This window comes from Somniosus microcephalus, chromosome 8 (genome assembly GCF_052327205.1).
Source record: "Somniosus microcephalus isolate GS21.2 chromosome 8, FLI_Smic_1.0, whole genome shotgun sequence".
Classification (NCBI taxonomy): domain Eukaryota; kingdom Metazoa; phylum Chordata; class Chondrichthyes; order Squaliformes; family Somniosidae; genus Somniosus; species Somniosus microcephalus.
Window position 1 is genome coordinate 179951598 of NC_140994.1, and position 24077 is coordinate 179975674.

The 24077-nt window shown below is 43.3% G+C and overlaps 1 protein-coding gene across 7 annotated transcripts in view; it reads right to left on the reverse strand.

Annotated features, from left to right (window-relative positions):
* ttc1 (tetratricopeptide repeat domain 1) overlaps nt 1-24077 on the reverse strand; it is a 91325-nt gene that overhangs the window by 25536 nt on the left and 41712 nt on the right. For 3 of the 7 annotated variants that reach the window (XM_085995413.1, XM_085995411.1, XM_085995410.1), the window contains exon 7: nt 20571-20625. In XM_085995413.1, coding sequence (XP_085851539.1) covers nt 20571-20625 — 55 coding nt within the window. Of the gene's footprint in view, nt 1-3675; nt 7371-7423; nt 7731-20570; nt 20626-24077 lie in introns of those variants that run through there. The other 4 variants (XM_085995414.1, XM_085995415.1, XM_085995416.1 and 1 more) reach the window with 4 other exon arrangements.

Consider the following 24077-nt stretch of genomic DNA (forward strand, 5'->3'; position numbering starts at 1 on the left):
GGTGAGTGGCTTGTTGGCAATCATCTTCATCCCTCCATCTGCACCTGATTTTATGGCCAGAGGGTGCGCGATGCCCCAATGGCCATCTGTCAGCCAGCACCCATGGCCCTTTCTGGGAACGCACACGCACATTCAACTCGGGGCATAATGTAAGGGCTGATCCACCATGGGGGGGGCATGAGATGACAACTCAGGGCAGCATGTTTCATAACTTCCCGTCCTTTCTCCTGCAGGGCAAGCTGGCCAGGAACCGGAGGGAACAGATTTGTACTGGAGGGGGCCCTCCTCAGCTGCAGGAACTCACGGACCTAGAGGAAAGAGTCCACCAGATTGTTGGAGGCCGGATGAATGGTCCTGTCACCACTGGAACTGCCGACCCCATTGTGCACAGCGATGGTAAGGTCATCACCTTTTTGAACTCTCTCCTTCCACTTGTTCCCCCCACCAGCATGCTTTTTCAGTCTGGACCCATGTCAGAGCATTGCAGCACTCTTGCATCCCTTGCTGCCACACGGTCCTTTCGCTAAAGCCACTCTCCAACCTCCCTGCTTTCAGATGCTGCATCACCAGCTCGGGAGCCGAGCCATCAAGCTGCCAGGGACACTGACTCCGGAGGGGACGAGCAGGAGGAAGCTGGACCATCCGTCCCACCCTCAGGCGAGCCAGCCCATCTGCAGACTGGGGATAGTGCTTCCCTGGAAGGGAGCAGGGGGGGGGGGGGTGGTATGGCTCCGAGGAGGAACCAGTTGCAGGAACCAGCGGCCTCCAGCAGCGCAAGGGGGGTAGGGAAATTCGGGAGCCGTCTCCCCGGAGGGCGCGTCAGGCCACGATGACTGCGGCACAGAGCGCAGAAGAGGTGCATTCCCTCGCAGAAATGAGCGCCCAGGCTCGACTCAGGCACACTGAGCTGATGGCTGCAGTTGCAAGGATGCCTGAATCCATCGAGACACTGGCAAGGAGTGTGCAAGACTTCAGGGCAGCTCAGGAAAGGATTGTGCAGGACTTCGGGGCAGCCCTGGAAAGGAGTGCCCAGGGCGTCGCTACATCACTGGAAAAGGACTGTCCAGGGCTTCACCGAAGCACTGGCACCTGCCACGCAAGTGCCGAGTGCTGCCACACAGTCCCTCGCTGGCCTCATGCAGAGGCAGATTGAGGCCACACAAGCATTGACTGCTGCCACCCTCGATGGATCAGGCAGGATTACCCGGGGCCCTTGCAGCACCACAACAGGCCAGCAATCTGTGGACCAGCCAATTGGTCCGTATGCTGCGGTACTGCCCCATCAGAGTGCCAGTGTGTCGGCCGACCACGGAGCAGGTGTCCACTCTCAGGATGTCAGCATTCCTGATGCCAATGCTGGCACGTCTCCACTGCAGCTGCCATCACCTGCAGGACAGACTGCTTCCACCTATGCCCATTTGGAGCAGTCAGCATCCGGCCCCTCCAAGCCCAGAGTCCGTCCAGACCGTCCCTCAGGGGCATCTGTGCTTTCGGACAGTCAGCAGGCGTCCCCCAGCCTTCATGCAGCCACTGGGGTCCCATTACGGAGGAGCTGCAGGGAGGGAAGGGGCCGTTCTCGCAAGAGAAGTAGAAGTAGATCACCATCAAAGGGGAAAGAGTAGAAGGTGCTGCTGAAATGTCCTATTTCTAGAAATCAAGGCCGTGGATGCTGGTCTGAATGTTAGTCATGTTTTAGATAGTCTCCCGGGTGTGCGATACACTTGTGTTAGTTTGTTAGTTAAGCTTTCTGTTGCCATTGCTTTGTCATGTTGGAAGGTAGCACAGTTTTCAAAATAAACAAAATTTTTTATTCTCATTGGCCATGTCTGCTATTTACAATCATTGTGACCTTCATAGGCTTTGGGTTATCCGAATGGTTCTATTCCTGGTCTTCGAATGGCACCAAGCAGTCCGAGAGAGGGGCCTAGAACCGACTCATCAGCCTCAGACGGACGGTCCTTCCAGTTTCTCGGACCCTCCCGTCTTGGTCCTCCTCCTCTGCTGGTCCTTCAATGTCTGCTCGGCCTTGGCTGGGTGCGCAGGGTGGCGAGGTTATGGAGCATGCAGCAGACAACGATGAAGTGGAAGACTCTCTCTGACGCGTACTGCAAGGCGCCTCCCGAATGGTCCAAACAGTGGAACCGCTACTTCAGCACGCCAGTTGTGTGCTCCACAATGTTCCTCGTCGCCTGATGGCTGACGTTGTAGTGCTCTTCTGCAGGGGTGCTGGGCGTACGGAGCGGGGTCATCAGCCATGGGCACAGTGGATAGCTCTCGTCGCTGAGAAGCCAGCCTTCTGGGTGAGCCGGGGCCTCGAAAAGGTCAGCGACAGAGGTCTGGCGCAGGATGAGTGAGTCGTGGCTGCTGCCTGGGAACTGTGCATTGACCGCCAGGATCAGCTGCCGGTGGTCACAGACCAGCTGCACATTCAAGGAGTGGAACCCCTTGCGGTTGCAGAACTCCTCAGGATTCTGTACAGGCACCCGTAAAGCCACGTGCGTGCAGTCAATGGCGCCCTGCACCATGGGGAAGCCCGCTATTGCCGCGAAGCCCTCTGCGCGCTCCCGCTGCTTCATCGGTGTCACATTGAAGGATATGTACTGACGCCGCCTTTTAATCAGGGCATCTGTAACCTGCTGGATGCAGTTATGCACTGCAAACTGGGATATGTTGGCAATGTCCCCAGTTGCTGACTGGAAGGAGCCGTTCGCATAGAAATTCAATGCCAGTTATCTTCACAGCCACTGACAGAGGTCCTACACCTCATCTGTGGCTGCAGATTTTCCTGAAGCAGGTGGCACAGCTCAGTCACCAACTCCTTTCGGAATCGCAGCCTCCTAACACACTGCTCCTCCGACATGTTGAGGTAAGAGAACTGCTGCCTGAATACCCTGGCAGTGTAAGGTCTGGTGTGGCAACGTCTGTTGGCCCTCCTCCGTCTGGCCATTCCTGGCCCTCTCTCCCTCCATCCCTGTGCCCTTTCCATATGGTCGAGCAGCAGGACGTTCCCCTCCAAAGCAGCCCCCATAATAAGTCAGCAGAAATTATACAGGGTGTAAAGGCTCACCAGCAGCAGGGTGATAGTATGAAGGCTGAAGGTCCTCTGACAGTGCTGGGTCACTAGTGAAATGGCTGAGAGTTCAACTGTGCAACTCTGTAAATCTCAAATAAGTTGTGCTCCCACTTTTATACCAGTGCAGTCCCCTTTAAAGAGCGCCCCCCCCTAAGCCCGAGCGCCACTAGGGAACATACCAGGAAGCTGTCCTTATTAGCGCCGGTCGGAACAGAGGGGGGCGCCACTGAATTTCCGGTCCGGGGCACCAAAAAGGCGTTGCACACTGAAATGATGTCATGATCTGCCTGCGCCCGCGATGGGCGCTAAGATTTAGCGCCAGTGCTAAAAACCCACTCAGTAGGGCAAGAGGCGCTGGGTTCACTGCGCCCGCCTGAAAATTGGGTAACGCCCCAATTCTCTGCCTCTTTAGGCACTAACAACCAAATTTCTCCCCCGTTATCTTTTCAAGAGTTAATCTAATCTTTCTCCATTAATTGTATACCATCATTCTTGCCTTGCTACCAAGCCTGCTGTTATGAGCATCCTCGTTTTAAATGGCTGCACTAGTACATTATTGGCTGGAATTAAAGTAACATTTTTATAAAATAAGAGGGCAGAAATCAATAAAACCACTTTATTCTGGATAAACTGATGTACAGTAACATTCTAAAATATGTACCAGCTTTAAAAAGAGCAATCCAGCTTAAATAATTTTCAAAGAGCCCTCAGCCCTTGTGGGCCTCAAATACCTTTTAAATTTAAAAAATGTTTAGTACAACACACAAACATCACGCAACAGTGCTGCTCCACTCGTCTTGGGACTGGAAGCAGGAGCAAGAATATGCGGCTGCAGCTTTCCACACTGGTTAAATCCAACACGAGTTGGTCAAGTACACGAGTAAGCAGTGCTCTATGGTTTGCTTACATTATTAATGGTTTCATACTAAGTATGCAATAATAAATAAGACAAAGATCTGCACATGCAACACAACTTCAGCAGCCCTTCAATAGCAAATTCATACTAAAACAAGCAGGAAAAATGATTTCTCTTCAAAATAGTCTTAGAGACTGTGATTTGAAAACATACTGCAAACAATTGCTACTACTCTGAACATATAAAATGATTTGGATCAATGTGTTCCAATATTTTAGTAAAAAGCGAGGCCTTGCAGTTGAAAATTGAAATTATAGCAACCTCGAATCCACACTATGGACAGAACTTTAAGTGCGGTGTTTTATTCCTGCCCCAATTTCCCCATACCACAACAATAGCATTTTCTAGTTTTACTCTCCTCTCTGTAGAACATCTGGTCTCTGTTTAGCAATTTCCCCAGAGATAGGCAACACAGCACATGATGGATCCCAGGCTTGCACCAAACCCTTCTGTTTCACACACTACATAGTTGTGAAACAGTGCATGACGGCAGAGGCAGGTCAAGAGAGTCAGTTGTTGAAAAGGATGTGTCATTTGCAAGCATGACCTGGCATGCACCTATGGCTGTATAGCAGAGTTCAATCATCATCAGTCCAACTGAGGGAAACCTCAAGGTAACGTTATTGAAAACAGCACAAAATATCTTGCAAGCAAAAACTAAGAGTTACCCTCTTACAATTCAAATAACTGCAACAAAATTTATTTCCTATTACTCAAGGTTCTCAAGAGGACTAAAACCTTTTTTAAAAAAAAAGGTAGAAAAGGCAACACTCCTTGGTGAGGGATACAAGAAACTGCTGTTGAAAGGCAGGAAAGGGAGATGCAATGGGGAGAAGACTTAGAGCTTGACCTCTTACACTGTTGAGCAGGATAAGCTTATGAGTGTGCTCAAGGCACAATTTTCTTAAATAGGCATTGTCCAATACCAATTCTGTGACCCCCCACCCTACTGCTTGTGGAAACTGAAGAAATGGGTTATAATTACACGTTTCTGAATGAGCCTCATGGACTCATTCCTCTGGCCTGTTGCAAGTTCTAACAAAGTTCAGCCCAGCAGTATCATTGACTTTCTCTAGCTTGCAACAAATTTGAACATTTTTGCTTACAGTCACAAGCAGGCCAAGCTTGACGAAGATTAAATTCCAGCTAATGAGGTCCAACTAAATGCCAATGAACATAGGAAAAGTTCAGAGCTAATCCGTTAGAAAAGGAAATAGTGGCAGAGGACTGGCAGACAGCTAATGTGTGACTCCTCGCTTTAAAAAGGGAGATAGAACAAGTCAAGGGAACTATAGACCAATTAGCTTAATGTCGGTGGTAGGAAAGATAATGGAATCCTTACTCAAAGATGTAATAGAAAAACCATCTTGAAACTGAAAATATAATAAAGTCAGCACGGATTCCAAAAAGGGAAGGTCATGCTTGACCAACCTTATTGAATTCTTTGAAGTACCAACAGAAAAGGTAGATAAGGGTAATGCAATAAGACGTAATATATTTGGATTTCCAAAAGGTCTTTGATAAGGTACCGCATAGTAGATTCACGACAAGAGCAGAACATGTGGAGTCAGTAGCAGAATAGATAGTAGGGGTTAAAGGTAGTTACTCAGACTGGTAAAAGGTGAGAAGTGGTGATCCACCAGGATCAGTCCTGGGACCACTATTGTTCACCATTTACATAAATGATTTGGACTTGAGAATCGGAAGTACAATTTCAAAATTTGTGGATGACACCAAATTGGAGGGTGCAGTTCATAGAGGATGACTGCAAAATACAGGAAGAAATTAATACATTTGCAGAATGGGCATGTAATTGGCAAATGAACTTCAATATAGAAAAGTTGTACTTTTTCATAGGAAGACTAAGGAGGCCACATACTCCTTGGAAAATAAGTGTCTGAATGGGATAGAGGAAGAAGGATCTGTGGGTACAGATACACAAATTACAAAATAGCAATGCAGGTTAATAAGGCCATAAAAAAGCAAACAAAGCACTGAAGTTCATTTCTAGAGGGATAGAATTGAAAAGCAGAGAAGTTATGTTAAAGTTGTTTAGAACCTTGGTTAGACCACACTTGGACCAGTGAACAGTTCTGTTCTCCATATTATAAAAAAGGATATAGAAGCACTAGAGAAGGTGCAAAAAAGATTTACTGGATTGATACCAAAACTGAGAGGTTATACCTATCAGGAAAAATTGAACAGGCTAGAAAAGAGCAGACTGAGGGATGACCTGATAGAGGTCTTTAAGATTATGAAAGGGCTGGGTTAGAAGTAGAGAAGATGTTTCCACTTGCGGGTGAGACCAGAACTAGGGGTCATAAATATAACAGTCACTAATAAATCCAATAGGGAATTCATGTCAAACTCGCTCCGACAGAGTAGTTGAGGCGAATAGCAGAGATGCATTTCAGGTGAAACTAGATAAACAAACGAGGGAGAAAGGAATAGAAGGATATGTTGATGGGGTTCGATGCAGAAGAGTGGGAGGAGGCTGGTGTGGAGCACAAACCCCAGCATGGGCCTGTTGGGCTGAATGGCTTGTTTCTGTGCTGTGAATACTATGTATGTAAGATACCCTTTTAAAAACCGTCTGGATAGTTATACTACATGCAGTTCTGTCAAGACCAGTTGTCCTGTTTGTACCTAGACAAGTTAATTCCAATTGCATATTGAAGTAATACAAGTTTCATGAAGATGAAGTACAATTTTGATATTTTTATTTCCAGGAGGTTCTCTGAATCATACGGATTCATAGTCTAACTTTATTTTTTTTTAATCCACAGAAAATAAGGCAACAGGTATTAATGATATATTCAGCATGATCAACAGTACACGACTAGACATCAAGCATCAGTAGTTTGCAGATATCAAAAGTCCATGGCAAACAAAAATCTACCCAGTGGTTACATGGCAACTTTCATCTGCAGTTAGTGAAACTGATTAAATATTTCAGTTTCTAAACACCAAGACTTTATCATACTTGGTTTAACACTTATCCAGATGTAATGACAAAATAAAGGTTGTGGTTTCACTGTTGGCCTTTACGGATAACAAGCAGCCCAAATCAAGTGTCTTAAAACTTGTGCAGATTCTAAATGTAAACAAATACCTGCTAAAATATAGCAATATATAATTGGAACAGATCAGTTTGTTGGGAGACTAGAAAGGCAATATTCTGTAACTGTATAACTAAACTTTGTTACAACACACCCTTGGGCTGAGCTGCTACCAGAAATAGCCATTATCTATCATTGTTATTTGGGTTTTGCACAAAGTTGATGGAGTATGAGCCAGAGCTTGGATCCTTGTTTAACAGGAAGTTTTCAGTGGACAGGCCAAAAGGTCGCAGAACCATGTTGCCAAGATCTTTCAACTTGCCTACAATAAAAAGAAAATAGACTGTAGGGTGACATTTCAAGTTAACATCAAAGAATTTAGGCTGCAGACATTTAAAAAATGACAAGGTCAGTGAGAAGAGTTATTTTTTTGAAATAGACACAAATCCTTAGTCAAATCATCCCGCTGTCAATATTCAAAATATTAGATAGCCCAGAGAGCCGTTCTACAAAATGATGTTGCTTTGTTGCAACACAGGTACATTATCACTCCAAGATGATGCAGGATCGTCCATAAGCAACCCAATGAACTGCAATAATTAGATTACCTACCAAGGCACAGGAGAAACAACTTTCTTCACTGCAGTCCATGCTTGTGAGGGAAGATGGGCAAGAGAGAGCTCTGAGAATATGAAACGTTTTGCACATAAGACCCATTAAGTTAGATAAAATGGCATTATTTGTAAAGGACAATGTATCTGTTATTTCAGTATCTTTTGCAGAAGGGTTTCAGAAGTAATATGCATGGAAGCTAGTAATATGGGCACTAAAGTAATTAGGTGGAATCCATCAACTGCCAACTCAATGTTAACAACTCAGTAAGAGAGACTGCAAAGAATAGTAATGTGATAATATTGGGGGATGTCAATATCACAGCGAGACAGCTGGAAGGGAGTGATTAAACAAAAAAAAGAGATAATCCATGATTTCCCCCGACCACCCACCCCGATCCTTTCTTCTGACAATTTTTCCCTCTAATCTGCTCGAAGAATTTACTCCTTGCTGGGATAGCGGTCACCCTCCAGTACCATGTCCAAGAGGCTATACATTATGCTGGAAATTAGAGTGTCAACAGGCCATCACACCCAAGTCCAATCCTATCCTCAACTAGTGTCCACGTGCTTGTACTTCCAGCAGCAACTACTGGATAGCGATTAGGGGCTGAAACACTGCACAATCTTCCCCAGGACTTAAGGCCAATTGTAACATCTCTCTAAAAATGGGGTTTCCCTGCAGCCAGTCTGAGCAGTTTTACATTTGGCTTGCAACCAGTTCCGTGCTCCAACATTAACATCAGTCTTGCGCAACATAAAATCAACAAGAATATCAAAATTAGCAGCATTACTCAGCTCAGCAAGAGAAAAACCCTCATGAGTAAATTGTCTTATTTCATTTATCAAATTCAGTTGGCTCCATCCACAATACTATAGTAATCGTGGTCCTCTGCTGGCCACATTACAAACTGTGATGCAACAGCTGCAAATGGATTTCATGGTCCAGATGTTGAAGTGATCTCAAACTTAGATTTTGTAGTACTCAATATAACTCAATTTTTTTTTAAAAGGTCAGATAATGCAGCTAATACAGTTGTTAAAAAAAAGACCCACAAGCACATTAATTGGACATGGTGAATTCTTTTAAATTTATAATGTGATTCTTGATATAGCTTAAATGTAATAGACAGTCTCATTAACTCAATTCAAAATCATAATTATGACCCTTGTGTGGTATTTAACATGTTATAGTTATAACTTATCTAAAATGTGAATAAAACCTAAAAAGTCAAAGCTCTACAAGATAGGTACTACTTGAAAATTATTTCAAATGGCGGTTCAAAAAGCAGAATCAGATTGTTATGGAATGGAGAAGTTAATATATGCTACTGGCAACTCAACATACTGACAGATTTTAGAGACTCTTAATGACCAGAATAAATGCTTTATATTTGTACAGCCAATCAGAATGAAAAGTATATTGCTTGGAACATTGTCCTCTGCCATCTTAAGCTGTTACTGGATTCAGACATCAAGCTTGAAACTAGGTTGTGAACCTTTGCACTTTAGTGGTCAGATATGACATACTAGTCAGAATTTAGATCCTTGACTACAGTACAGGATCACAACTGAATACAACTGTACTGAAGTAGACTGAAGGATACCCTGGTCCACTCCTCTATCACCCCCAACACCCCTTCCCCCGGCACCTTCCCGTGCAAGCGCAGGAGATGCAACACATGCACTTTTACCTCCACCCTTCCCACTGTCCAGGTCCCCAAATACTCCTTCCAGGTGAAACAGCAATTTACTTGTACTTCTTGCAATCTAGTATACTGTATTCGCTGCTCACAATGCGGTCTCTACATTGGGGGAGGCCAAATGCAGATTGGGTGACCACTTTGCGGAACACCTCCGTTCAGTCAGTAAGGGGGACCCTGAGCTTCCGGTCGCCTGTCACTTTAATTCTCCGTTCCACTGCCACTCAGACCTCACCGTCCTTGGCCTCTTACACTGTTCCAATGAAGCTCAACGTACACTCGTGGAACAGCACCTCATTTTTCGATTAGGCACTTTACAACCTTCTGGACTCATAGATTTCAACAATTTCAGACCATAAAACTCTGCCCCTATTCTTTTCCATTCATTTTATTTATTTATTTTTTCTCTCCCACATGGCAGCTGTCTTTCATTCTGCCAGTGCCAGTTACACTTCATCTAGAGCCATCTTTCGTTTCTTAACTTGTCCCATTACCATCTCCTTTTTGCCTTGCACCATCTCTTAATGTCTCTCAATCGCTCCTGCCTTCCATCTTATCACAGACCTTCCCTTTTGTTCTTTCCTCCCCTCCATTTGCACAAAAACCTGTTCAATCTCCAGCTTTTTCCAGTTCTGACGAAGGGTCATCGACCTGAAACGTGAACTCTGTTTCTCTCTCCACAGATGCTGCCTGACCGGCTGAGTATTTCCAGCATTTTCTGTTTTTATTTCAGATTTCCAGCATCCACAGTATTTTGCTTTTGTAGACTGAAAGAAGCACAGCTTATTGGTGAAACACAACCCAAACCTATAGAAGTGTGTATAAAATCCTACCAACAGCCTGGATTTTGGGGTTCAGTGGCACAATATATTACAAGCAGATCATTCCACTAGCAATCTAGAAACAGACTTCCTTTTTATGCAAAGATCATCCTTTACTGGCTCAGTAAATTATAGAAATTATAATAAATGCAGAGATTCATTTGTGTTTTAAATTCATGGGCACAAAGCACGCATAATACAAGACGGATTTAAAACTACTCAGTTAGAATTGAATTAGGATAATTCACATGACAATTTTTCTCTGACTTATTGAGGCACATGGCCGTAATTTGGTTTATATCTGACACTTTTTTCTCTACTACACATTAGGGCAGCACACTTAATCTACATCCGAGTCTCTTTCCTGTAACTGATTATTTCCCCTCTTTCTCTCACTTCGTCTTTCAGTTTTTCTTCCACGCTCTCATTTCCTGCATGCCAGTGACTTTGTGTCACTCTTCTCCTCTTTCCCCCCACCCCACCCTTACATGCAAGTCTGCTTGCTGTCTCCTCCTTTTCATAAGTCTCTTACTTTGGGAACCTAAGTATAGAGTCAATAGGGAGGGAAGAAAAACTGGAATTGGAAAACAAAAATGTAGAAAGCAAATCGGAAGGACAGAGGAATCAAGGGCTAAATACTCCAGAATCTTGAGGAGTACAGAAAGTGCAGGGGTGCAATTAAAAAGGATATTAGGAAAGCAAAGAGAGCATGAAAAATTCTTGGCAAGTAAAATCAAGGAAAACCCAAAGATGTTTTATAAATATATAAAGAGTAAGAGGATAACTAAAGGGTACGGCCTATTAGAGATCATGAGGGTAATGTGTGTGTGGAGGCGAGAGACGTCAGTAGGGTTCTTAATGAATACTTTGCATTTGTTTTCACAAAGGAGAGGGGCGAAGCAGACATTGCTGTCGGGGGGAGGAGTGTGAAATATTAGATGAAATAAACAGTGCGAGAGGAAGTATTAAGGGGTTTAGCAGCTTTAAAAGTGGATAAATCCCCAGGCCCGGATGAAATGTATCCCAGGCTGTTAAGCAAAGCAAAAGAGGAAATAGCAGAGGCCCTGACCATCATTTTTCAATCCTCTCTGACTTCAGGTGTGGTGTCAGAGGACTGGAGGACTGCTAATGTGGTACCCTTGTTTAAAAAGGGAGAAAAGGATAGACCGAGTAATTACAGGCCAGTCAGCCTAACCTCGGTGGTGAGAAAATTATTGGAAAGAATTCTGAAGGACAGGATAAATCTTCATTTAGAAAGACACAGATTAATCAAGGATAGTCAGCACGGATTTGTTAAGGGAAGGCCACGTCTGACAAACTTGATTGAATTTTCTGAGGCGGTAACAAGGAGGGTAGATGAGGGTAATGCAACAGGACATAGAAAAGCTGGCAGAATGGGCAGATGGAATTTAATACAGAGAAGTGTGAGGTGATGCATCTTGGCAGAAGGAATAGGGAGAGACAATATACACCTAATGGCACAGTTTTAAAGAGTCTGCAAGGACAGAGGAATCTGGGAGTTAATGTGCATAGGTCCCTGAAGGTGGCAGGACATATTGAGAGAGTGGTTAACAAAGCATATGGGATCTTGGGCTTCATAAATAGAGGTATTGAGTACAAAAGTAGAGAAGTTATGCTGAACCTTTATAAAGCGCTGGTTAGGCCACAACTGGAGTATTATGTCTAGTTCTGGTCACCACACTTCAAGAAGGATGTGAAGGCCCTCGAGAGGGTGCAGAGATTTACCAGAATGGTTCCAGATGGGGGATCTTAGCTACAAGGACAGGTTGGAGAAGCTGGATTTGTTTTCATTAGAGCAAAGGAGGTTGAGGGGTGATTTGATAGAGGTGTACAAGATTATGACGGCTTTGGATAGGCTAGACGGGGAAAGGCTCTTCCCACTAGTTGATGGTACAAGGACTAGGACACAGATTTAAGGTTTTGGGCAAGAGATACAGGGGGGATGTGAGGAAAAACTTATTTACACAGCGAGTGGGGATGACCTGGAATTCACTGCCGACAGAAGTGGTGGAAGCGGAGACACTCAATGTTTTCAAGAGGAGACTGGATAGGCACTTGAGGGAAATAAACTTGCAGGGCTACAGGGATAGAGCGGGGGAATAGGACTGACTGGATTGCTCTACAAAGAGCCGGCACGGACTTGATGGGCCGAATGGCCTCCTTCTGTGCTGTTATGACTATGACTCTCTCTCTATGCTTCTCATTATGCTTGCTTTGTCTTTCAATAGGTCTATCATTCAATGCCTCGTACAATTTTTCTCAGTATTTCTGCCTCTTTTACTCTCTTTTTCTCTCACTAGTCAGTCAGAGAACTGGAGGCAGATTGGGAGCTACAAACTTCTGAAAACCAGAGAGAAATGACCTTGTCTCTATCTGGGAATGGGAGCAGAGAGTGTGTCCTCTAATAGCCTTTGCACGAGAGAGTGATGGGGAAGTAGATGGGCCAGAGCACATGGCGGGTGCGTGGGTGGCATGGCCTGGAGCTCAGATGTAGTGGGGAAGATTGGGCCAAAGTGCAAGGCAATGGAAATAGTTAGGCTGGGGAGAAGGTGAGAAAAAAGATATTCCTAGTAATCATGAGTGATAGTGTATTAACGTTCACACGGATAGCAGAGAACAAATTAGCTCTATGGGAAAAGATGGCCAACACCTTTATTTGTATATTTAAATAGTAAATACAGTACACACTTAATTCAAAGTCAGTTAATTTAAAGGATTCAAATTAATCTTTTTGGCACTATATTCCAACTTTTGCTGTGTTATTTATGTTGCTCAATACTGGATACTCAATATTAGATAATTCCATTTTTGATACAAATACAACTTTAAACTATTAGGAGATTGTAGATGAATTAATCAATCAATAATTATAAATCACAACAGAATTATGATTGCACTCAAATTTTATCTTCTGGATTATCACCAATTATTTTGCACACATCCATCAAGCCAGAGTGTGGGGCAGCAGCACTGTGAATGACGTATTTAAAATGTTAAAAATTTAAAAGCTTCATATTTATTTGTGGGGCATTGCAGCCTTAAAAGTAATCCATTCTTTATAACTGCTGCAGCAAATTTAATGTTACAGCAATTTATTTACTGAATGAAAAAAATCACCACTTAGCACAGTAAGCTAGTTACTTCCTCAATCAGCTGGACCTCTTATCTTGCCTATAGAAACCCTATAACTAAGCTGTAAAATTACACAAAGTATCATTATGAATTGTTTGGGAAACGGAAATAAGGCTACAATTTAATCAACGGGTTCAAATGTTATGCGAGTTCCCAAGATAGTTAAGACTTTTACTGACACGCTACCATCCATTGGCTTGTAAAATGTACATTGCGGTCTCAGTAAAAGAATGAGAGTTAAAAGTAATTTCAAAATTACATTGGACTATTACAGGTTATGATGATATGATCACTACAGAAGAATATAAGCTATTGCTTCCTGGTCAGGTGTAAGGTAATGATTTTACAATGTGCCTGTAATATTGAGGTTCATCGGCACCATACTGTATATTCACAAACACTACACCGCCACAAACTCCGTTCCCTAGCCACCAACTCCATCCCTCTCCCTGGCAACTGTCAAGAGGCTGAACCAGACTGTTCGCAACCTTGGTGTCATATTTTACCGAGGTGAGCTTCCAACCACACATCCACTCCATCACCAAGACAGGCTATTTCCACCTCTAAAATTGCCCAACTCCGCCCCTACCTCAGCCTATCTGCTGCTGAAACCCTCATCCATGCCTTGGTTACCTCTAGACTTGACTATTCCAACACTCCTGGCTGGCCTCCCAGGTTCTACCCCCGTAAATTGGAGGTCAACAAAAACTCTGCTGTCCGTGTTCTAACTCACACCAAGTCCTGTTCACTTGTCACCCCTGTGCTTGTCGACCTACATTAGCTCCCCGTTAAGCAATGCCTCGATTTAGAAATTCTCATCCTTGTTTTCAAGTCCTTCTATGGCCTTGCCCCTCCCTATCTCTAATCTCCTCCAGCCCTACAACCCTCAGAGATAACTGTGCTCTTCCAATTCTAGCCTCTTGAGCATCCCCGATTTTAATCGCTCCACCATTGGCAGCTGTGCCTTCAGCTGCCTAGGCCTTAAGCTCTGGAATTCCCTCCTTAAACCACTCTGCCTCTCTTTCCTCCTTTAAGACGCTCTTAAAACCTACCTCACCTACCCAATATATCATGTGGCTTGGTGTCAAATTTTGTTTGATAACGCTCCTGTGAAGTGCCTCGAGAGGTTTTACTACGTTAAAGGCGCTATACAAATACAAGCTGTTGTTTACTGGGTTGTTTTGTAAAAGTTAAACATTTATTTACAAAATAAAGATTATTTGTGCTGAAAAAGTTGCACAAGAAAGCAGGGAACTGGCAGCACAGCATGTTACAACACTGTTCTTTCAGCTACCAGGATAACTCTGTAGGTAAATGTACTGCTTAGTGTAGTACCAATATATACAGACCAGGAAAGTCTCGGGTGTGATCTAGGTTTATGGGTGTATACGGAGTTAGCTGATCTCAGTCAGAGCAGTAGTGAAGGTGATAGTGGCCCCTGTGCATCATGGCGAAGGGGTTAAAAATAGCCAGGTTTCAGCACCTGACCACTATTGTGTCCTTTGCTGGGATTGCAGGTCAGAAAAGATGAGTAACATGGTCAGTTTTGATGCCGTCGCTAGTTGTATAATCTGCTGACATATCATCTTGGCTAAGGTACTAGAGCACTGCCAGCATTCATGGAACCATATTGCACAATGACTGGAGTTATTGTCTATTGGAGTGGTGAAGATCAAAGAGTAGAAGACATGAAGGTGGGGGCAAAGGGAAGAAAACTGTTCCTTCATCTTTAAATCTGGATTTAAATCCACCTCAGACTGATGTGAATAACATTTCTTCTGCCTTCCAACTGCAGGAGCCTATGTGAAGGAATTTGGCAGAGGATATGGACCTCTGGCACTTGGTTGACAATCAGGTTCAGAAAGGTTAGAAGAATGGCGGACGTGGGGAAACAGGAAAATTGAGACCGGTATAAAATAGCTGGTCCTCTTCTAGAGTTGAAGGCACACTCACTGGCAGACAACAATGCAAGTCTGCGCTGGATCTTTCGAAGAGCAATCCAGTTAGTCCCACTCCCCGATCTTTCCCCATATCCCTGCAATGTTTTCTCTTTCATGTATTTATCCAATTCCCCTTTGAAGGCTACTATTGAATCTGTATCCACCACCCTTTCAGGCAGTGCATTGCAAATCCTAACCACTCGATGCATTAAAAAGATTTTCCTCATGTCACCTCTGGTTCTTTTGCCAGTCACCTTAAATCCGTGCCCTCTGATTCTCAACCCTTCAGCCATTGGAAACAGTTTCTATTTATTTACTCTATTTAAATCCTTCATGATTTTAAACACCTCAATCAAATCTTCTCTTAGCCTTCTCTGCTCCAAGGAGAACAACTCCAGCTTCTCCAGTCTATCCACGTAATCCCTCATCCCTTGAACCATTCTAGTGAGTCTCTCTTGTACCCTCTCCAAAGCCTTCACATCCTTCCTAAAGTGTGATGCCCAGAATTGGTCACAATACTCCAATTGGGACCAAACTAGTGTTTTATATAGGTTTAGCATAACTTCCTGGCTTTTGTACTCTTATGCCTCTATTTATAAAGCCCAAGATCACCTATGCTTATTAACTGCTTTGTTAACCTGTCCTGCCACCGTCAAAGATTTGTGCACAAACACCACCATGTCTCTCTGTTCTTGTACCATGTAGCTTCACAGATTCACAGAAACCCCAGTGCAGATAGAGGCCATTTCGGCCCATCGAGCCTGCACCGACACATATCCCACCCGATCCCCGTAATCCCTACACCAACACATATCCCACCCTATCCCCCTAGCACTAAGGGTCAATTTTTATCATAGCCAATCAACCTAACCCGCACATCTTTGGACTGTGGGAGGAAACCGGAGCACCCAGAGGAAACCCACGCAAACACGGGGAGAATGTGCAAACTCCACACAGACAGTCACCAGAGGCCGGATTTGAACCCGGGTCCCTGGCGCTGTGAGGCAACAGTGCTAACCACTATGCTCATTCTTCATCAAGCCTCATTCTTCCTACCAAAATGTATCACCGCACAGATTTCTGTGCTGAATTTCATCTGCCATGTGTCTGCCTATTTCACCAGCCTTTCTATGTCCTCTTGAAGTCTATTACTATCTTCCTCAGTTTACTACACTTCCAAGTTCTGTGTCATCTGCAAACTTCTAAAAAGTGTGCCCCAAGTCAAAGTCATTAATGTATATCAAAACCAGTGATCCTGGTAATGAACCTTGGGGACCTCCACTGTCTGAAAAACAGCCATTCAGCACAACTCTGTTTTCTATCCTAGCCAACTGTGTATCCATGCTGCTCCTGTCCCTTTTATCCCATGGGCTTCAATTTTGTTAATAAGGCTAATATGTGGTACTTTATCAAATACCTTTTGAAAGTCCATATACACATCAACTGCACTGCCCTCATCCACCTTTGCTGTTACCTCATCAAAAAAACTCAATCAAGTTAGACAGTCAAACACAACCCTCAACAAATCTGTGCTGGTTCTCCTTTGTTAGTTCATACTTGTCCAAGTTGCTGTTAATTTTCTCCCAGATTATTGTTTCTAAAAGCTTCCCCACCGCTGTCACTAAACAGACTGGTCTGCAATTGCCAGGTTCATCCTTTTCCCCTTTTTTGAACAAGGCTGTAACATTCGCAATCCTCCAGTCCTCTGGCATTACCGCTGTAACCAAGAAGGTTTGAAGATTATGGCATCTCTGCAATTTCTACCCTTACTTCACTCAGCAACCTGGGTTGCATCCCATCCGGAACTAGTGACTAATCCAATTTATTACCGCCAGCCTTTCTAGTACCTTCCCTCGATCTATTTTTATCTCAACTAGTATCCAGACAACCCCCTTGTTTACTGTAGTTTTGGCAAAGTACTCTTTCTTGGTAAGCACCTATGCAAAGTATTCATTTAGTAGCTCAGCCAAGCCTTCTGCCTCCACCAATAGTTCTCCATTTTGGTCCCTAATCGGCCCCACCACTCCTCTGACAACCCTTTTACTGTACTGTTAAGATGACTGTGGAAAACCTTTGGAATCTCTTTTATGTTAGACAACAATCTTTTCGCATACTGTCCCTTTGTCTCTCTTATTTCCTTTATTATTTCTCCTCTATACTTTTTATATTCAGCCTGATTCTCCCTTGTATGATCAAGCTGACATCTGTCATACTTTTTCTGCTTCATCCTACTCTCCAACTCCTTAGTCATCCAGGGAGCTTTGGGTATCATTGCCCTCCCTTTCCACTTTGTGGGAATGTACCTAAACTGTAGCCAAACCATCTCCTCTTTAAAGGCTGCCCATTGCTCCATTACATTTCTGCCTGCCAGTCTTTGACGCCACTTTATGCAGGCCAGGTTCCTCCTCAATTTGCTGAAATTATCCCTTCTCCAGTTAAGTATTTTTATTCTAGATTACTCCTTGTCCTTCTCCATAACCAAGCTAAACTTTACAATACTATGATCACTATTCCCGAGATGCTCCCCACTATGACATTCTCCACTTGACCCACCTCATTTCCCCAGAACAAAATCCAGCAATGTCTCCTTCCTCGGTGGGCAGGAAACATACTGATCAAGAAAATTCTCCTGAACACATTTCAGAAATTCCTCCCCTTCTCTGCCCTTGACAATCATTGCCCCATTCAATATTGGGGTAGTTAAAGTCTCCCATTATCACTCGTTTCTAGTTCTTGCACCCGAGTAATTTCCTTGCAAATCTGCTCCTCTATCTCCGTCCCACTATTTGGTGGTCTATAAAATGCACCAAGTTGCATAATAGTTCCTTTATTGTTTAACTCCAACTAAATAGATTCTGTCTTTGACCACTCAAGGACATTCTTTCTAACACTGCTGGACAGTGGAATACTCCTCCACTTTTTGGATCTACAGATCAGCACAAATTTTTTTATTTTATTTAGAAAAACTACCAAATTTAAAAAATGTTCACATTTGGTAAAATGATATGCTCATATCATAAAAGGGGAAAAAATCATAACAGTAAAATTACTGCTTAAAAAAACTAAACCAATTTTAGCCACCGCTACAGAAAATCTCACAGGCGTTCCCCTGGTAACCACACTGCCAAACAGACCTAAACAAAGCAATTAAAACCGTCCCTGCAATCACAGCCATGACAACCACAGAACCATTTTTTTGCTGCTCTAAAAAGAGATCACATCTTCTGTATCACAACATGATCATATACATCACCTTAATGTGCAGCAAGTCTGCATCAATACTAATATAATCTCCAATACTATTCATATCCATGGAAAGAGAACATATTTTGGGAAGAATACTAAAGCAATGTATTTACTAAAATAACACTGCTACTTAGTACAGAAGACTAATTACTTCCCCAGTTAACTGAATCCATGACTTTAACAGAAATCCACTGGATATATTTATACAATGGGTGGATCCAATGGCAAAACACAATTTATCACTTTTTAGCTGGGTTAAGTATTATATCGAATAAGTCTCTGCATCCTTCATAAAATTTTGGAATAAATTTCAAATTAATTTGTTTCCCCCCACCCTTCACTCATTTTCTGAGGCTTGCTAAATGAGATGACTCAAAGTTTCTGCCAACGTCACTGCAAACTCGCTGCTAGGGAAGTACAAGGCCGAATCAGACCGATAGTCTTCTGAACGTACAGATTCAGATAGGAAAGCACTGCTTTGTTGATAATCCAATGACACTGCGGAGATAGGGGACTCAACATAGGTACAGCTGTGGCTGCAGATTAATTTCATACTATTCATAACGTAGCAAGTTAGGTAGACCAGTTTACTGTGCTACCAGATTACCAACTTCCAAAACACATACATTTTCTACCTGTTTCTCTCTCCACAGATGCTGCCTGGCCTGCTGAGTATTTCCAGCATTTTGTTTATATTTCAGATTTCGCCTTTGTACCTTTGTGGTCACTGGATATTGATTAGAATTAGGAACCCTGTGAGATTTTGTTTTTCCCCCTTCTCTACCACAGGACACTGAAGCCAAATGTAGTATCTCCACTGCTGCCTTAGCAGTGATCTGCTAACTCAGTCCCAACCAAGGATCGAACCCAAGATCTTCCTTCCATGTATTGCTCATCACCATTGTCTGTGCAATTATCAGGGAGCTCGTTAATAAAAAGGCTCACAAAGGCAGGAGAAATGAGAAGACACTTGGTGCAGGTTACGATACAGGCAGTACAGTTTTGGATGAGCTCAAGAGGAGGGGCCAACCAGGAAAGAATTGGAATAGTCGAGTCTCAAGGTAACAAGTGCATGGATGAGTGTTTGAGCAGCAGATGGGCTGAGGCAGGGGCAGAGATGGGCTATATTTGAGGTGGAAATCAGCAGCCTTTGTGATGGTAAACTGGAAGCTCAGCTCAGGGTCAAATAGAATGCTGAGGTTGCTAATTGGTTCAGCCTGAGACAGTGGCCAGGGAGGGGGATGGAATTGGTGGCAAGGGAACGGATTTTGTGGCAGGAACTGAAGACAATGGCTTCAGTCTTCCCAATGTTTAAATGGAAGAAATTGCGGCTGATTAAGGACTGGATGTTAGATAACTAGCCGGACATCACAGAGGCACTGGAGGGGTCGAGAGGTGGTGAGGTAGAGCTGGGTGTCGTTGTGTATATGTGGAACCCAATGTCATGTCTTTGGATGATGTTGCCGAGGGGCAGCATGTGGATGAGAAATAGGAGGGGGCCAAGGATAGATCCTTGGATAACTCCACAGCAACGGTGCAGGGTCAGGAAGGGAAGCCATTGCAGGAGGTGCTCTGGCCATGATAGATAAGGGGGAAACCAGGCGAGGGCAGTCCCACTCAGCTGGACAACGGAAGAGAGGCACTGGAGGAGGATGTAGACAGATCCAAAAGGAACAGTTTGTTTACACACGCACTCGGATGCAGGCACATCAGTGGAAAACATAGGAGGATGGTAAGAGTTACAAAGTGCTGTCAATCTCAAACCGCTAACTAGGCAAGTTGTTTTACAAGGTCAAGATTAAAAAATGTATTTCCTCTAGCAAGTCTAATTTTTTTTAGCATTAGGTTAAAAGTATTGTGGTGGAGCTCTACAATGCATATCTTATATATAGTCTACAATGTCAATGAATGTAAAGTGGAATACATGTTCCATTTCCCAACACACACCCCTTGACTTGATAAACACAGATAGAAAGAAAATTTTGTGCATACCATTGGCTCTTACTGAAGATTTACAGTAGAAGTATTGACATGGTAAAAGTATTTACCTAGCATTTCTTCCTTCATTTTCTCATTTCTTTCTTCAATCTGTTGTGGTAATCGCTATAGAGGAAAAGAACAAAACAAAACCTGGTAGTCATTCAAACATAAGTGATATTTACTGCCATCATGGAGAGGCATGTGAGGGAACAAAGGATCAAACATGCCTAAAATCCTCAGATTATGGAGTCAGGAAATAATGGATTAAACTCCTATAATTTGTTCAAATTAAGATCTGAAGTCTAATACAGGTCATAACAAAACAAATCTCAACTTCACATCATAGTTGAGTTTTACAATCTCTGCTTAGCCTGCTCCCTGCTTCAATTTCAAAAGCTGTGCTATATTCAGATTATAAATTTGGTTTCTTCAAGTCTAGTTTTTATGCCCCAGTTCCAAACTAGACCAGTCTGTGAAAGTTATTTTTTTCTCTCCAATCCTTTCAATTATTTAACAAGAACTGCAACGGTTTGAACAAAATGCTTCACTACTGGCTCTAAACTCAATTTTTTTTTGTTCTTTTCCTGGGACTAGGGACAGGGTCACTGGCAAGGCTTGGAAGCTAAGCAGAGCCAGGCCTGGTTAGTACCTGGAGAGGTGACCATCAGGGAAGACCAGGTGCAGAAGGTCATGGAAGGAGCCCCGAGGAGGGGCGGTTGGTGAGCAGGCCCGGGCGTTGGGCTGAAGATTGTCAGACAGGAGGAATGGTGGAAAATGGAATGGCGGCACGCACAGACGCCGCGGCTTTGCTTCTCCCAGGACGGTGCTATTTACGTTTAATGTTAATGTTATTTGTACTGGACTCATGGGAGCTTGCAAGATCACATTTCATTGTACAATGACAATACAGTTGAATTATTATTTCATAATTACAATTCAACTGAATTTGCTACTGGGAGATTGCTAAAATTTGTAATATTCGCATCACAACTACTACAATTGCAATGCTACCTCAGAACAATCTGCCAAGTTTTTCCCCCCCAAAAAGGAAGATATGACCAGTAGAGCGAGATCCACCACAATAAAAGGTCACCATTTTGCATTGAAGTAGTACAACCCCACCAGTTTCCTAAGCAGATTACTTTCAATTCTTTAGCCTGGATTTGAATCCCAGAAACAACTTTGCTCTTTGTGCAAGAGGAGGGGAATAGTTTTTTGCGACAAGTTTATGGGCAAGTCTGCAATGCGCATGTGTTTGCTGCGTGAAGATTTACTTTAAGGGGTATATAATGGAATGGGTAATGAATCGTCACAGTGCCAGTATCTCAGAGAGAAGTACACGGGCAGGGTGGAGAGAGAAGTGCACAGGCAGGGAGAGGGAGAGATCCAGCAGACGTTCTTAGATCTGAGAGGTTCCCCGTAATGGCAGGTGCCATTTGTCAGGGCCTCCCAATAAAAAGAAATACCTACCCCCTTGTAAAAAAGAGCCACTGAACAAATTTATTTTTGCTTAAATTTGGGGATCCAGACCTTGATTGCTGTCCGAACCACATTTCCACCATTGGCGAGGTATGCCTGGTCTGACCATACCCTGGATTCCACTAAAGATTTGTGCTGCAGGAACTCCAACAAGAGTGCCACCCCCCTCAACCGTTACAACAATGGCTATGCTTGGTGTGGGCGGAGGCTCTGGACCCAACAGGCCATCCTAGATTCGCCAGTGCAAGACTGCAACCCAGTTTGTCCAGGTCCTGGCCTAGTTTTCAGTAGTTCCAGCAGAATTCCATCAAAGTTAGACCTATTTCCAGTGTCAACGTGCTTTCAGCACTTCTGAAAATATTATCAGTTTCTGAAGGTCACAGAGTCTCATTAACTATGCTATTTAATCACAAGCTGGAGCCTTGACTTGTGACAGCTTGTAAATTAGTTGGTTTTTAACATTTAACAAGGCTTTTAGTGGTGTAAAAATGCAAAATACTGCAGATGCTGGAAATCAGAAATTAAACAGAAAATGTTGGAAACACTCAGCAGGTCAAGCAGTATCCCCATCACCAACTCTGGGGATAGACTTCCAGAGATATCTACTACAAGCCCACTGACTCCCACAGCTATCTTGATTATACTTCTTCCCACCCTGCTTCCTGCAAGGACTCCATTCCTATCTCCCAGTTTCTCCAGCCCGGTCGCATCTGCTCGGATGATGTCACTTTCCCCACTGGAGCTTTCGAAATGTCCTTTTTCCTCAGCCGTAATTGAATGGCTAGGAATTGGGTGGGGAGGGTCTTGAGCCAAGAGTTGGGTCTTGTGAAAAGATGAACATGGAAAGCTCAGGGGAATGGAAGAGAAAGAGACTGACAAGGATAGGGTAAATGGGGGCTTATTGGGAGCTGTGGTGGAGGGGAAGAGGATGGGGAGGTAATGTCAGAGGCAGCAGAGATGGTGTCAGTCTTTGAAACAAAAAAAATCAGCTCTTTGCACTTGGTGCTAGAGATGAATTGGGGAGTCAGGAAAGAGAGAATTCAGGAGTCTTTTTTTCATGGCAAAAAAGAGCTGTTGGTTGCCCTCTAGGATAGTCCTGGAGTGTTAGGAGGGTTTGGCTGAGGAGAGTGAAGCACAATAGAGCTTGATGTGGTCTAGCCAGTTGTGTGCACGTTTGTGGCCATCAGACTTAAGGGAGCAAAGATGGATACTTATCAGGAGTGGGAGCCTGAGAACTGATGAAAAATTAGAACAGAGAATGCCTCAGCAGCCAAGCCTCTGACTTAGCCTGCTCTTAAATTAAGTACCAGGCTTTTCTAGACCCAGGCTTTCAAAGAGCTTACATTTGTATAGTGCCTTTCAATTCCTTAAAATGCCCAGTTAATGAAGTACTTTTGAAGTTATTGTTACTTACGCAAACGCTTATGTTAAGTTAAAATTTGGGTGTGAATTTTTAAATATTTATAGTCACCAACTTAAATTTTCAATTAAAACTTTTAAATGGTTAGAGTTAATCCAACTTAATTTAATTTTCACAATTAGATCACATTACAATAGATTTTTTATTGCATAGAAAGGTAAATTTACTGATGTAGCAACTTGATTCAATAGTGTCAATACAATTGTCTATGTATTAATTATTTATTTAAACCATCAATTTATAAACTAGATGTTTGTTGCAAATTAATTGATTTGGAAACTAGAAATATTCATATGCTCTGAATGAAACACTGACATTATATGCAGATTCAATATTTTCACACAAAATTGTGGTGAAATGTTTAAAAAAAAAAAAAAAACGACTAGAACAGATAGGCCTTTGACAAGTGACCTTGCTGCTTTTTAAAAGAATGCTTCATGATAACATTATATAAGATTTAATAGTGAAAGATGTTGTGTATGTAACTTTAAGAGAATAACTGGTCTTAGACTGCAGTACCGGCAGTGGCCACCCCTGTATAAAAGGCCCTAGCAGGCTTCTGTATTTTCAGGCTAACGCTGCCTCCTGTTCAGTAAAGTACCTGTTAAATTGTTCTCCCGAAGTCAGTGTATTATTGAGGCGCGGACTTTACAGTGGCAACGAGTAAGTTCGAACT